This window comes from Rhinolophus sinicus, linkage group LG04 (assembly GCF_036562045.2).
Source record: "Rhinolophus sinicus isolate RSC01 linkage group LG04, ASM3656204v1, whole genome shotgun sequence".
Lineage (NCBI taxonomy): Eukaryota > Metazoa > Chordata > Mammalia > Chiroptera > Rhinolophidae > Rhinolophus > Rhinolophus sinicus.
This window is the reverse complement of record NC_133754.1, coordinates 177123323-177136741: the sequence shown is the minus strand read 5'-3', so window position 1 is coordinate 177136741 and position 13419 is coordinate 177123323. Positions and strand designations below refer to the sequence as shown.

General features: G+C 35.6%; 1 protein-coding gene across 4 annotated transcripts in view; it reads right to left on the bottom strand.

Moving 5' to 3' along the window:
- CNTRL (centriolin) overlaps nucleotides 1-13419 on the bottom strand; it is a 77902-nt gene that overhangs the window by 43760 nt on the left and 20723 nt on the right. For 2 of the 4 annotated variants that reach the window (XM_019731213.2, XM_019731216.2), the window contains 6 exons: nucleotides 12731-12787; nucleotides 10690-10809; nucleotides 9597-9825; nucleotides 8102-8211; nucleotides 5950-6144; nucleotides 561-714 (listed from right to left, as the gene is read on the bottom strand). In XM_019731213.2, the coding sequence (XP_019586772.2) occupies nucleotides 561-714; nucleotides 5950-6144; nucleotides 8102-8211; nucleotides 9597-9825; nucleotides 10690-10809; nucleotides 12731-12787 (865 nt within the window). Of the gene's footprint in view, nucleotides 1-560; nucleotides 715-2490; nucleotides 2663-5949; nucleotides 6145-8101; nucleotides 8212-9596; nucleotides 9826-10689; nucleotides 10810-12730; nucleotides 12788-13419 lie in introns of those variants that run through there. The other 2 variants (XM_019731215.2, XM_019731218.2) reach the window with 2 other exon arrangements.

Here is a 13419-nt window from a genome sequence, read left to right as displayed (position 1 = left end):
TGAACACTATCTCACTTAATCTTCACAACTAATGGCTGAGATAGAAATAACGTGTCCCAGGTCACAGAGCTGATAATGGCAAAACAGGGACTGGGATCTTACACCAAGCAAAGGCTCAACCTATTACAACAACCTATTATCCTCCTCTTCCACTATTACGGCAATGTCACAATTTAAGTCTCCATTGCAAAAGAAGATCCTACAATTCTTTCTACACTATCCTTGTAACTAGACACTGAATGCCTCGATGTCAATGGGCTCTTTGCTCCTGAAAGGATTTAACGCCTTAGAAGAAGACAATCACATGCCCGAGCTCATCATGATCATATTTTGACTTCTTGCTTACTGAATGCAATGCCCTAACTCACCAGGACATCGACACAACAAAATTAAATAAAGACTTCTTAATTGTATTAAACACTTTTGGGTACTGTGCAAATATTTCCTTATCAAACATTACTACTAACAGCTGAAGCATATTCAGCTAATACTTGTCTGGGTGTCATTTGTCTTTTGTTAATACTGAAATTGATCTATCTTAAATCAATTTAAATTCTCACCTTCAGTAAGCTGTTGTTCAAGGTCCTTAATCTCTTCAGTTTCTTTTGCAATTCTGGAAAGTATCTCATCCAAACGGCTTTCAAGTTGTTTGTACTGCTTGTTCATAATGTCAAGCTGTTGTTCTTTACCCCTTTTCTGAGCCTTCATATGGCACTGAATTGAAAAAACAAAACAAAAACAAAAGACTCTTTTAAAAATAATAATTTTTAACATTGCTAAAGGAAGAATGGAAAATAAAATGTAATGATTTGCATCTATTTTATGTCAGTCTGTGTTGTTGTCAAGTGTGTAGTTTTCATTTAAACATCATAACTTTATGTGGGAACCGTCTCCATTTTATAGATGAGCAAACTGAAGATAAAAGAGGATAAGTGATTTTTCCAAGGACACAGCTAGTAGGTAATGTAGCCAGGTTCAGAGTTCTTTGAACTGCATTAAAATGTCTTTTTAAAAGGGTTTCCAAAAAGTTAGCTGATTACATATACCGTGTTTCCCCGAAAATAAGACCTAACCAGAAAATAAGCCCTAGCAGATTTTTCAGGATTACATCCCCCTGAATATAAGCCCTAGTGCATCTTTTGGAGCACAACTTATTGTAAGACCCAGTCATATTTTCGGGGAAACATGGTACATATAGAAAAAGACTATATTCCAAATGTTAGCAAGGATTATATCTGGGTGGAAGGATTACAGGAGATTTTTTCTTTTTTTTTATAAGCTTTTATACTAAAAAATTTTTATATTAGACAAGTGATACCTTTTTAATAAAAAAACACACACTACATGTACTTTAAAAAAAGGTTTCTCAGGGGATAGTAGAGACATACTTACTGGAAATTCAAGTTTATTTTCAATTCCTTATACAAAGAAACATTTTGCTTTTAGGTTCAATAACCTGGGAGCTGAGAGGAACCTCAAACACCGTTTAGCCCAGTGATTCTCAAGATGGAGGCTCTATGCAGGCATTCTCTTCTAGCACTATATATGCCCCTGGTGGAAAACAGCCTTCACAAACCCACACACCCTCTCATACCCAGACAGTCATGGCTTTAGGGAGCTACTGGTAACTGAAAAGACTGGATTGTATTTCTCAGGTGTGCTGGGGGAAAAAAACTGACAACCAGTGCTCTAACCCTTCTTTTTACACGTGAGAAACCTGAATCTCAGATCCATCAAATTACTTACCCAGGTCATTTGGAAACTTTTCATATGGAGACAAAATACTCCCCCAGAGAATCTTTGCCCTCTCACTCACCCTCACAGCTCTAGTTTGCCTCCCATAATCAGAGCAACAGAACAATGAATCAAGAGAGTTATCAGGAGAAAAAACTACATTACAGTCTGAATAACAAACTCCAAGGTTTTCAAGTCTAAGACCCATTTGATTATAAAAGAACACTTCTCAATTTTAGAAGTCTGCTGTCTCCAAAGACAAGACAGCAGTCTTTTCATTTCTGAAGAACAAATGAATGGCAGCCAGATCGAAAGGTTTTTAATTTACTACTGGTAAAATTTGACGGGATTTAAAAAAAACTCTTCTCCCTACACTCTCAAAATATCCACTGAAATCTTTCTAAAAAAGTAACTGCAGGTAACAGCTTAAATTCTAAGTAAATTTAGGATTTTTATGGCTCAAGAAAGAATAGTGAAAAAAAACACACACAAATAAACCCCTCCCGCATTCATTTCTATCAATAAATCTTTAAATTCACCATTAAAAATTTCACTGAAATATCTTTAAATGCAGAACAAAAAGTTGGTTCAATATGCCCATGATTTGCATTAAACACATGGTGCTCGAGCAAAAGTAGATTCCTCGATTTTCAGCATTGTGAAGCTCACAAAAGAGTTACTTGTAAAAACAGGAACTTACATCTCTGACTCCTCCTCCTTTTAAGTCCTTTGTATAGAGAGAGAAAATTATCCTACCTTAACTTAGAATTTGTCCTGTTAAAACTGAGCCGTTGAGAACAGGGAAATTGTGGGCGGAACGCTTTCTAAAGTCTTCAAATTTCTGTGCACTTCCCTCTCTGACAGCCACATTTTTGTAAGCGCCTCCAAACCTCTGTAACTTCCCAGCTCTTCAAACCACATTCCAGGCAGAGAGTGAGCGGCAGCCCAGCCAGTCCAATCACGAGCAGCCTCTGCAGGAAGCTTCCAAGGGCCAATCACACACACCCTTTGCCACAGATTACTACAGGCTAATTCCCCACAGAGAACAGTTACCTTTTGCTTTCTAAGGGCAGTGCCTGCCATATAGGGAAGAGTGATATAAATCTTTTATTATTTGTTCCTGTGATATATGTGCTTTAAGCTATGACCGTTTTTTATAACTAAAATGGGATTTGATTTTTAAATATCTTTTCCTTTTGAAACCTAGTTAAATGTTTATGTTTATTGAAAACTTGATTTAGGCTTGGTTCTGAGCTAATTTTAAAAATAATTAATCTCTTTAGACCTTCAATTCCTTTGTGGGGAGAGGGTCATTGTAGCAGCATAAGCATGGGCTCTACCTCTTCCTAAAAGGGTGAGTCTGGGAAATTATTTAAGCTTTCTAAATCACATTCTCATCTTCTGCAAATTGGAAAAAAAGTCACCAATCTCCTATGGATGCTGTAACAAAGTTTCTCACCAGTATATGCAAAAAACTCAGCACAATGCAAGACATTGTTGGCACTTAATATATTTGTTTTCCATCCTATCTCAGAGTAACATACTGTTTTCTAATCTCTCAAGCTTTTCCTTTAAATTTTATTTGCTATTCATAAAGATACCTCATCTGATTAAATATAATAATAAAAGTTAACTGAATAAAAGTCTAGGTATATCTATAAAAAATATATATGCAGGGATCCCACTCTTCTTTCCTTTTTGCTAAAATGTTTGTATTTGTAGCCTGAAATGGGTGTCTAACACTAGCCAATAAAGTGACTGTGAAAATTAGAAAAAGATGTTCCCTCTGGGTGAACAAATTAAAAAGAGACATCCTGTGGTGCTCAGACTAAGGCTGTAATCTTAAGAACTAACCTGTAGTAGTTTTAACAATACCAAAAAGGAACCTTAAATCTGGTTTTTATGTTTCATCCTCATTAATACAGATTAATTCTGGCTACCTTCAAAAATTGGATGCCATTCTTACTTCTAACTAACTCCTTTCAATATGTAATTCTCTGAAATACAAGTGAGCATTAAACTCCCTGTCTGCCAGGAATATCACAGTCGTTTGTTGAAAGCAAACACACAGTCTAGATTCTAATTAGACTCAGATCACAGAACTGGAAGGGGCAGCAAAGGAGCTTTGGGTAGAGCCTGTAGGCTGGTTCCTCCCTGCCTTCCTTGATGCAAACATTGGTAAACATAGAGTGGCCCCTGGGGATACCAGTCCTGTCTCAGGGGCTCACACGGGGTGATAAACTTCTGAACAAATAAATGCAATAAAGTAAGATATTATTCACATATTACACACATTACTTAAAATCTCTAATCTTTCATGTACTAAAAATTCTTTGAAGTAATCAAGACTACTTTTGGTTTCAGTTTTAATACTAAGTGTTAGGCTTTTGTTAGAAAAGACCTGTCTGTGACGATAAGGTCATTCTTTGTCAAAATTAGCTGGCTTGTAAAAACTATCTATGCTTTTACTAAAATGTTTAAAGGAATAATTAAAAACTTGTCAAATACTTAAAACAATTGTCCTTACTATGCATTGTCCTTACTATGTTAAATTCTATGATTTCTCTTGATCCAGAGATCTTTAAGTTCTTTAAAAATAACATTATTCAAAATATACCAATAAAACATGCAGAAAATATATTTACTTCTATTTTATAAATATTGGCTAAAATATAAGCCATTAGTAAGACTTCTCAGGGTAGAGACAGGAAGACTAGAACCTAACTCCATCATCCAATCACCCGATCATCTCTGGCCACATTTTAGGAAGACAGACACTAGAGAAATGTTTCCTTTTTAAGGACAAAACAAAACAATACGAAACAACAAATAGCTTTAGTGGAATATTTGCATAAAGGATTAAAAAATGGGTAGAAAAAGGACTCTAAACCCCCTTCAGCTCTCCTATTTCACCAGCTGGCTCTTAAGAAAGAAGAAAATAAGGCAGAGAGAGAAAGGGTAAGGGGTTTGGAGGGCACCTTGAAGCAGGTTTCTCTTGATTTGAAATGTAATGAAATTCGACCACTTGAAAAAAGAGAAGTATATCATGCACCCCTCATTCTACTGACAGCTGACTCCTTCAAGCCTTAGGTGGTTGTATTTTAAACACACACATATATATAATACACATATTTTAGACATACACATATAAACATATGAGCTCGGACAATTAAGTTCGCAAACTCATCCTAGAAAAAGCGCTACATACCTCATTGCTGAATAGCACTATAGTATTTCGAAGTACTCCCTTTAGGAAGCTATGCACCGACGCAAGTGCCTAGTCTAACCTTCAAAGCAATTTTGGAACTCTTTTTCTGGAATGGCCATCAGAGCTGTCATCGTATTACCCTTGATGTCCTGAATGTCAGCAAAATGTCTTCCTTTCAATATTTCCTTTATCTTTGGGTAAAGAAAGAAGTCATTGGGGGCCAGATCAGGTGAGTAGGGAGGGTGCTCCAATACAGTTATTTGTTTCCTGGCTAAAAACTCCTTTGCTTTTGTTCATCTGTGAGCTCCGTTGGGGCCATTTTTGCACACACCTTTCTCAGGCCAAGATTTTCAGTTGAAATTTTCCTAACTGTTTCTGCATCGATGTTTACTTGGTCTGTTATGCTTCTCACAGTCAGCCGACAATTGTGACATACAATTCGACGAATTTTTGCAATGTTTTCATCAGCTCTGCTCGCTACTGGCCACCCTGACTTCTCTTCATCAGTGACCCGTTCTCTCCCCGCAGAAAAACGTTTAATCCATTTGTACACTGCCGTTTTCTTCATGGCATTATCCCCATTAATTTGGACTAACATGTCTCTGATTTTACTTCCACTCTTGCCAAGTTTAACAAGAAATTTAATGTTTGTTTGTTGCCCTAATTCAAGCTCAGGCATTCTCGTGATGGCACACAAAACACGCAACAATGATGAATTCAGCAAGACACTGCCACCCGTCGACACAAACACAGTTGTGACACACTGATATACCAAGGTTATGAAACCTTACTGAGCTGTTTGTTTGTACCGTGCTGCCAATATAAGCACATGGTAGAAAGTTCGCAAACTTAATTGTCAGACCTCGTATGTAGTAATCAAATTTGTACATCAAACTAAAAAAGAATTTCAGAAAGACTTCTGCAGCTAAAAATGATGAGACATAATATCGAGATAAAATTATCCTCTAGTCCCCACAAAACAAACCAAAACGTTTTCATTTACTTACATGTTTTGGGTCTTTGGAATCCAGGCTGTCTATAGCTATTTGCAGGTCCTTGATCTCCTTCTGCTTTTCAGCAATTTCTTGCCTTTGCTTTTCCATCTGCATTTCTAAATCCATAGCTTCTTGGCGTAGTTTATTTAGAAGTTGTATTCTACCACTCAACTGCTTGAAAAGAAGATCTTTCTCTTCTTCTGAAATCTAATCCCCCCACACCCCAACACACAATTAACAGAGGATAGCAACACTGATTTACACATTTAAAGAAAACAACTTTTATAACATAAAGGTATTCTATGCTCTACCATTTTATTAATAAAAGTAAAATGTAGAAGTTACCTAGACATTCATTTCATTCATAACTTATACTTTTATGCTTATATGTAGAGGAGCCTTATTTTATAGAAGTTCATGAAAACTAATAATTTAACAGCAGGTAGAAATGAAGTTGTAGTATAAGCCACTTGTAAATTACTGATAACAACAATAGCATTAATGGTAGCTGACTTCATCTAGTACTTACCTTGCTATTAGCATGTCAAGCAAATTAATAGTGTAATGAAAAATTTAGATTTATATTTACTCATTTAAAATTTTTTTCCAAGCACATTTTGTAAGCATCCACTTATTTAAAAATTATGTGCATGATTTACACCTATCAATCTATCTATATTAAAACTTGGCCAGTGCTATTCTAAAGCATTCTTATTTAATTATTAAAATTATTCTTGATAGATCCCTCCATTTCATCTCCCACTTTCAACCCATCTTTTAAGTCCTATTAATTCCACTGCCAAATTTTACCTACAATCAGCCTGCTTTCTCTCCATGTCCACCATCACCTCCCTAGTCCAAGCCATTATCGTCTCTTGCCTGTGCTAACCAATAACCTCCTAACAGATGCACGCATCTCCATTCTTTCCATCTCCCTCATTTCACTCTTCTTGCAGGAGCCAGAGTGACCTTATAAAAACACAAATAGGATCAGCCACTTTACTACTTCAAATGTTTCCCATTACATTCAAAACAAATTTCAACCCCCTTAAAATGGCCTACGAAGCCTGGCATGATCGTTAACCTGTTCTTCCACTACACTCTCCCTCAGTCTGCTGAGGGATCTCTCGTTTGAAGGTCTTTGCACACATTCACCTCTGCCTGGAATAAACTCACTGGCTCCTTCTCATCCTTTGGCTCTCAGCCTAAATGTCACCTCCTCAGAGAGGCCTCTGTGGGTCCCCATAATCTAAATTATATCCTTTTTATTGCCTCTCCTAATTTTCTACTTTTTTCTCCAACACTTATGTTGTTTAACTACGTATTTCTTTTTTACCTTTTTCGCTTTGTTTATTACCTATTTCCTATTTCCATGAGGGTGGGACACATATCTGTTTTGTTCATTGAGTACTGAGGGCCCAGTCAGTGGCTGCCATATAATAAGCTTCCAATAAACTTGAATCAATTCCTAGTTACTGTATAATCTGGAAGCAACAATATAGTATATCTTTTAAAAGAATCTATAATTTGGACTTCACATTCTTGTTCTACCTACTATGATATGAATATAGTTACCACTATAATTTTGAAACACCATTGCTAAAAGTTGCAAATAACTAAAACCTTTTACATACTTAAAAACTAAAATGTCAAATACTTCCTTTTTTTCATTTTCTCCCTGTGCAATTGCATCATGGGTTTGAGCTCCTTACTTCATGACACACTTTTCTGAGACAGTATCATTTCCATCTTTTTGTACACCATATTTTTATATGATTTACATTTCTGCTGCTTGTGTTTGATAATGTTCATGGTATAGTAGAGATGTCTTCTGGTTCTTAATCTAGGTCCCAGGATCTTAAAGTTGGGGAGTGTTTAATTAAATTAGAAGAGATATATCTGGAAGCCACTTCTCATAATAGGAGTAGACCAAATACATCTTTTTTACATAAATCACAAGTAATTTATTTCTACACACTTTATAAAATGTTAATAGGATGTCATTATGAATGAAAGGAAAATGTAATTGGAAAATACTAAAACCATATTTGACTCTGAAATCTGTTATTCTGTAACTAATTAGGCAGCATTGTTTTACATGGTTATGAAGAGAGAAAGCATTTTTTGCATTTCCTCTTAGCATTGCTGCTTTGCATTTACATACTTTTTTAAGATGTATAGCTTCTTCCAGTTGTTTAAATTCTTCAGTAGCTCTTAAAATTTGTTGTTCTGCCTTTTCTATTTCATCATGCAGTTCTGATAGTCGAGTTTGTGCTGCAAATTTAAAACCATGTACACAGACACACACAAGAAAAATCTTGAATTCTCAAATTTCTACCAGATTTTTTTCTTTATAATAACCTTCTCCCTCCAATTAATTTCTAGATTATATTAAATTATAGATCACAGGAATAAAAAACTAATTTCTTATGATGGTTTTCCTCTCTATTAATCTCTAGAACAGTTTCATGATATGCTACGGAACTATAATTGATCCCTTTATTTGTACAATCCTCAACATGAAAGGGGCTTTACCTGCTAATCCCAACACAAGAACTCTTTTGAGAGAATAAGGATTGTATTGGTAAATATGCACTAAGTTAGAATCAGACTCAAACTATTAAAAACATGACAACCTGTGTTAGAGGTAAATGCTTTCATGATGGGACTCAGTATCAAGAAACCCACAACTGAACAGTCTTGCTCAGCTGAAGGTGATCTCAAATTAATCATTTTCTACTTCAAATTTCCAATTTCGCTATCTCCCTCCCTCCTCTAAAATGATTAACCCCTTGAAGCTAGTGTGCACAAATGTCTGATTTATTTTTGCTTTCTCCCTCTGGCATATACGTAGTAATGCAGACATGGACAACTCAGTCTCTTTTCTCCCCTTTCCAAGTCAACCTCTACTGGCCTTCCATGTTTTCCATTTAGCTACCAACCAAGGGAAGATAAACTGCTAATCTGATTGGTGAAAGCCCCCAAATGGGCCATGATTATTAGTGGGAGGCATGACCTCAGGTCTGCTTTCTCTTTCTTCCGTATCATGCAGCTGAGTGGGTAAGTGGATTCTAAGTTTGTTATCGGAAGGGTCTCTAACAATTCACTTAGAAGTTAATTAACTTAGAAGTTAATCCTCTTGGATTAACTTCGTCCTCTTTGAAACTTGCCAGGAGGTGATAAGATCCCTTGAGCTAGATGTTTTTGGGGGTGGAAGAGAAGGTTGAGGAGGTGGAGAGTTGGGACAGGCTGGGAAGAATCAAAGGCCAGCCTTACGCTAAAGCCTAAGGAGAGTGCACTGATCCAGCATATTCAAAGCACTGCGGCAGGTTTTGGCTACAAGTACAGTAATCAAGTGGTACTTTACTTGCTTCAATTATTCCTAATTATGAATGTATAGTTCCAATGGTGACAAGGATCTGTTGGTATCCCCTGGACATGCTACCAACAAATTACTGTCAAAAACCCCATTTTCTACCATAACAGGAATCATTAAAAAATAATCTGATCGATAAATCACTACTTTTGTTTTAGACTTTTCATGTAAACAACTGAATAAATACCTTCGGCATATTTAAGTAAACGAATTATAAAACAAAATTTGCCTATATATTCAACATTTTTATAAGTTTGAAGGATGTAAAATAACTTTTTTACACCTGCACTTATTTGTTTTTCTTTGTCTTCCAGTTGTACATCCAGTGGCGGATGGGCTCTCAAGTTCACACATTCATTTCTAAGTTGTTCCCCTTCATCCGGCTCCATCTTCCTGATCTCTACTGGCTGGGCGTTAGCGATAATGTAACTCTCTCTGGTGAACATATTTCTCTTGTATCTGGACTTGCCAATGTAAGGGCTTTCGTCTGGGGTTTTATCAATTTCAACATACTAAAAGAAAAATAAATTAATAGATTTATGGTTTAATAAGTAACCTATAAGCAATCAAATGACATTCATTTTACTAGTGAAGAACACATCACAGAACTGCCTAAATATTAATCCTACATGCTGAGAAGTTGAAAAATATGTATAAATCTTTTATTCTTAATATACCAAAAAGAACTAGAGCAAAAAAATGGTCTCAAAGGATTCTTCCTCCTATCCCTGAAGAGTGAGTTTGGATTGACTGATTAAAGAACTGCTTATAGTTATGTGATTTTTAGCACTGCTGAATCTCTCAAATCAGAATCTACGTATTTTATTTTGATTTCTTGGCTGATATACAAATAAATCTCAGTTTAATACATTTTAATAATTGCTTTTCTAACTAAATAACATTTTGATATTGGTTGAAATCACTGGGTCTTAGAAGTTAAGTGGTTCTCAGTTGCAGTAACTTATGGCATTTGTATAAATATCGGTTGACCCAGTGATTACTGAAGACAGTGTAGAGAGATAATTGTACGAGTACCGAAACAGGCAGCACACTTTTCCTGGAAATTTACATGACAGGAAGCTGATCAACCACACTCTCGAGTGAGGTAATTGAGAGTTAGAAAGCTGCTTAGGGTTATGGCTATCTATGGGTAAAGAGCCTTCTAAGCTTTTTACCTCTTTTGGATACTGCTCTAACTTAGGGAGCCAAATAATTCACAGATTCAACCAACATACATTTATTCTGCTGATGCCCTGATAGCAAGGAAATGGAGTGGTTACTGATAAAATCCCTTGACTGTTTCCATCACCTGCCCTCCCTTACCCCACTCTATGCTGGCTTTAACTTTGGATTACTAAAAAATTAAAATAACTTACCTCTGATGGATAATAATTTAGTGGCTCAAATTTAGCATCAATTTTATAAAAGGCCAATTCCTGTTCCAGCTCATACTGTTTCTGACATGCTCGGTTTAGTTCCATGGTCTTCTGTTTTAGCTATTGACCCGGTTTGAGATGAGATAACATATAGCATCAGTAAGTTAGTATAAAAGTACAGTGGTATGGGGCAAGTTCTAATCATAATTAATAATTAGATTCTTTTAAATTCCACAGCAAATAGCACAACATTCAGAGCATTTTATATGATTCTACAGTATTAAAAGAATGAAACACAAAATTATCATTTCATAAGAGATCACATAAAAGACCTTTGAAGTTTATATGCTATTTCAGGATACAATGAATAAAGATTTTAAAAAATCATTTAAATTTGCTTTATCCAAACACGAAAATAATTCTGTATCAATTATTTCTAAGTAACTAGTCTACTAAATACCTGCTTGCTGATTTCCCAATAATCAGCACTAATTTATTTAACTTCCTCTGTGGTTTTAATGATAACTTCAAATCATGGATGGAAATGATATTAATTATTTAACATTAATTAAATAACATTAATTACAAAGGAATCAGGAGGAGCAGTGAGAAGGATAAAAATAAGAGTTTGGTTTTAACTGTTGTACTGTTGTTGCTGTTATATTTTGGCTAATCTCAGTTTTAAGTGTTCAGAACACTATTCTTTGTCGTAGAAGATAAAGGATGCGAATAAGGTCAATCAGATCCAAATATGGAATATTAAATTTTAATAAAGTAATTCTATAAATACAACTTTTCAGTTATCCTTAGAAATTTTGAGCTAAAAGAAATAAAATCTAATTCTCTTGAATTTATAAATTAAAAAACTGAGTCCCAGATTGGTGAATTGACTTGTCAAATGTTACATATTAGATTAGTGGCATTGGCTAAATATTTTAGCTACCAGAACCAGCCCCCTTTCTTTAAACCAATCCTTTGAGTTCATTTCAAAGGTCCACTAAGTGATTTTCACCTTTTTTTTTTTTGCCAGTGTCTGATAATAGATACCAGACAAAAAACATGCAGAAAAAACTTACTAATATAAAAACGCAAGCTACAGAGAGAAATACGTAAACAAACAAACATTTTACAAGGCCCAGGAAATCAAAGTCGTGCATGATTTAGCTTGCAGTCACCTCCTGATCATCCATCAAAGGGAAGTAATGCTAACCTGGGTTAACAGGTAACCTTGATCGAGTATTCACTGTGATAGACACTGTACTAAGCATTTTACCTGTGCTATCTCACAGAAGCTTCATAACTACCTTACGAGGTGATTAAAGCTACACAGAAACGTTAAATAACTTGCCCAATTGCACAGCTGGTAATGGAAGAGCTAGAGATCAGTTCCAAGTCTCCTAATTTCAAATCCAACCCTCTGTCCATTATACTTTACAGTCTTTGATGTCCTGCTGCGGGGTGTCCAGCGTATTACCCCCACTGATGCTCTACGAGCCTCAAGAAAGCAACTCACAACCAACAGTGTCAACTAATCTTGGGCTTCTTTCCCCAAAGATTATTGGCAGTAGGGCCAAACAAAGGCAAACGTGACTGTCACAATGGAGAAAGCATAGACTGGTCTCTGAAGGCAAATAATAACAAATACTCTGTGCCTCTTAAAGTACCTTTGTGTCTCCTATAGCACTAGGCTTAGCATATCGTAAGCATTCAATAAACGTCCATTGCAGAAACACATAAATGAGAGCAAGTTAAGAGTCAAAAGACTTGGGAAATCGGTTAGTTCTAGTATGAGCTGTGGATAATCAAGAGTTGACTGCAGTTAACATATTTACCAACAGGAAAAATGATACAAATTCTTTCCCCCAACATGCAAATTCACTCTCCTATGTACACATCCATTTCAAAAAATTATACATACACAAGCACGTTTCTTGAGAAGGCAGGCCAGTTTTAAAACTTAAGATGTACATGAATATATTAATACAAGTTATCATGCAAACCATGAAAAACATAGTGTGCAATTCAGTCCTGAAGGAACTACCTTTAAGGAAGAATAAAGACTCGGCAGAAAAGGGTCTGCAAGGAACCCAGACAAGGGCTAAAAGGAGAAAAGCAAACAGAAACCATGACCTAGAGAATTCTGGAGAGTTAGGCTGTAATAATGTTAGTTGTTCTTTACTGACAACTTAACTTAAAAAGATATTGTTATTATTACTTGCATTGTTCTTACATGGACACATTTTACCATCATTCTATGAGTTACAGAGTTACCACCTTCCATTACTTAGCTTGATTCATTTCAAATTATTTTCACATTCATTACTTCATTCAGTCCTCACAATTCTGTGAGACTGGCAGAACAGGTAAGTCATACTCATTTTAAAGTAAGGAAACTGAAGAACAGGAATTAAATAATATTCAAAAAGATAAAGAGCAATATTAATATTAAAGTTAATCAAAGTTAGTATTGGCTTGGGGCAGGAGAGGGGGATTACTATAGTTTAAATTGCCACCAGCAGCTTTACTTCCATGTTACTACATTTCTTTTATAGTTTGACCTATTACATGAGGAACTACTTTATGAAACTGGAAAACATATAACTATAGATGATATTATCACCACATATTTTGCATAAGAGAATGGAAAATGTTTTTCAAACGCAGGCTCTTAGAATAAGACTCAGAATTCTTTTTAAAAAAATAGACTAGTCCTCTGGAGTAGTAAAGAAC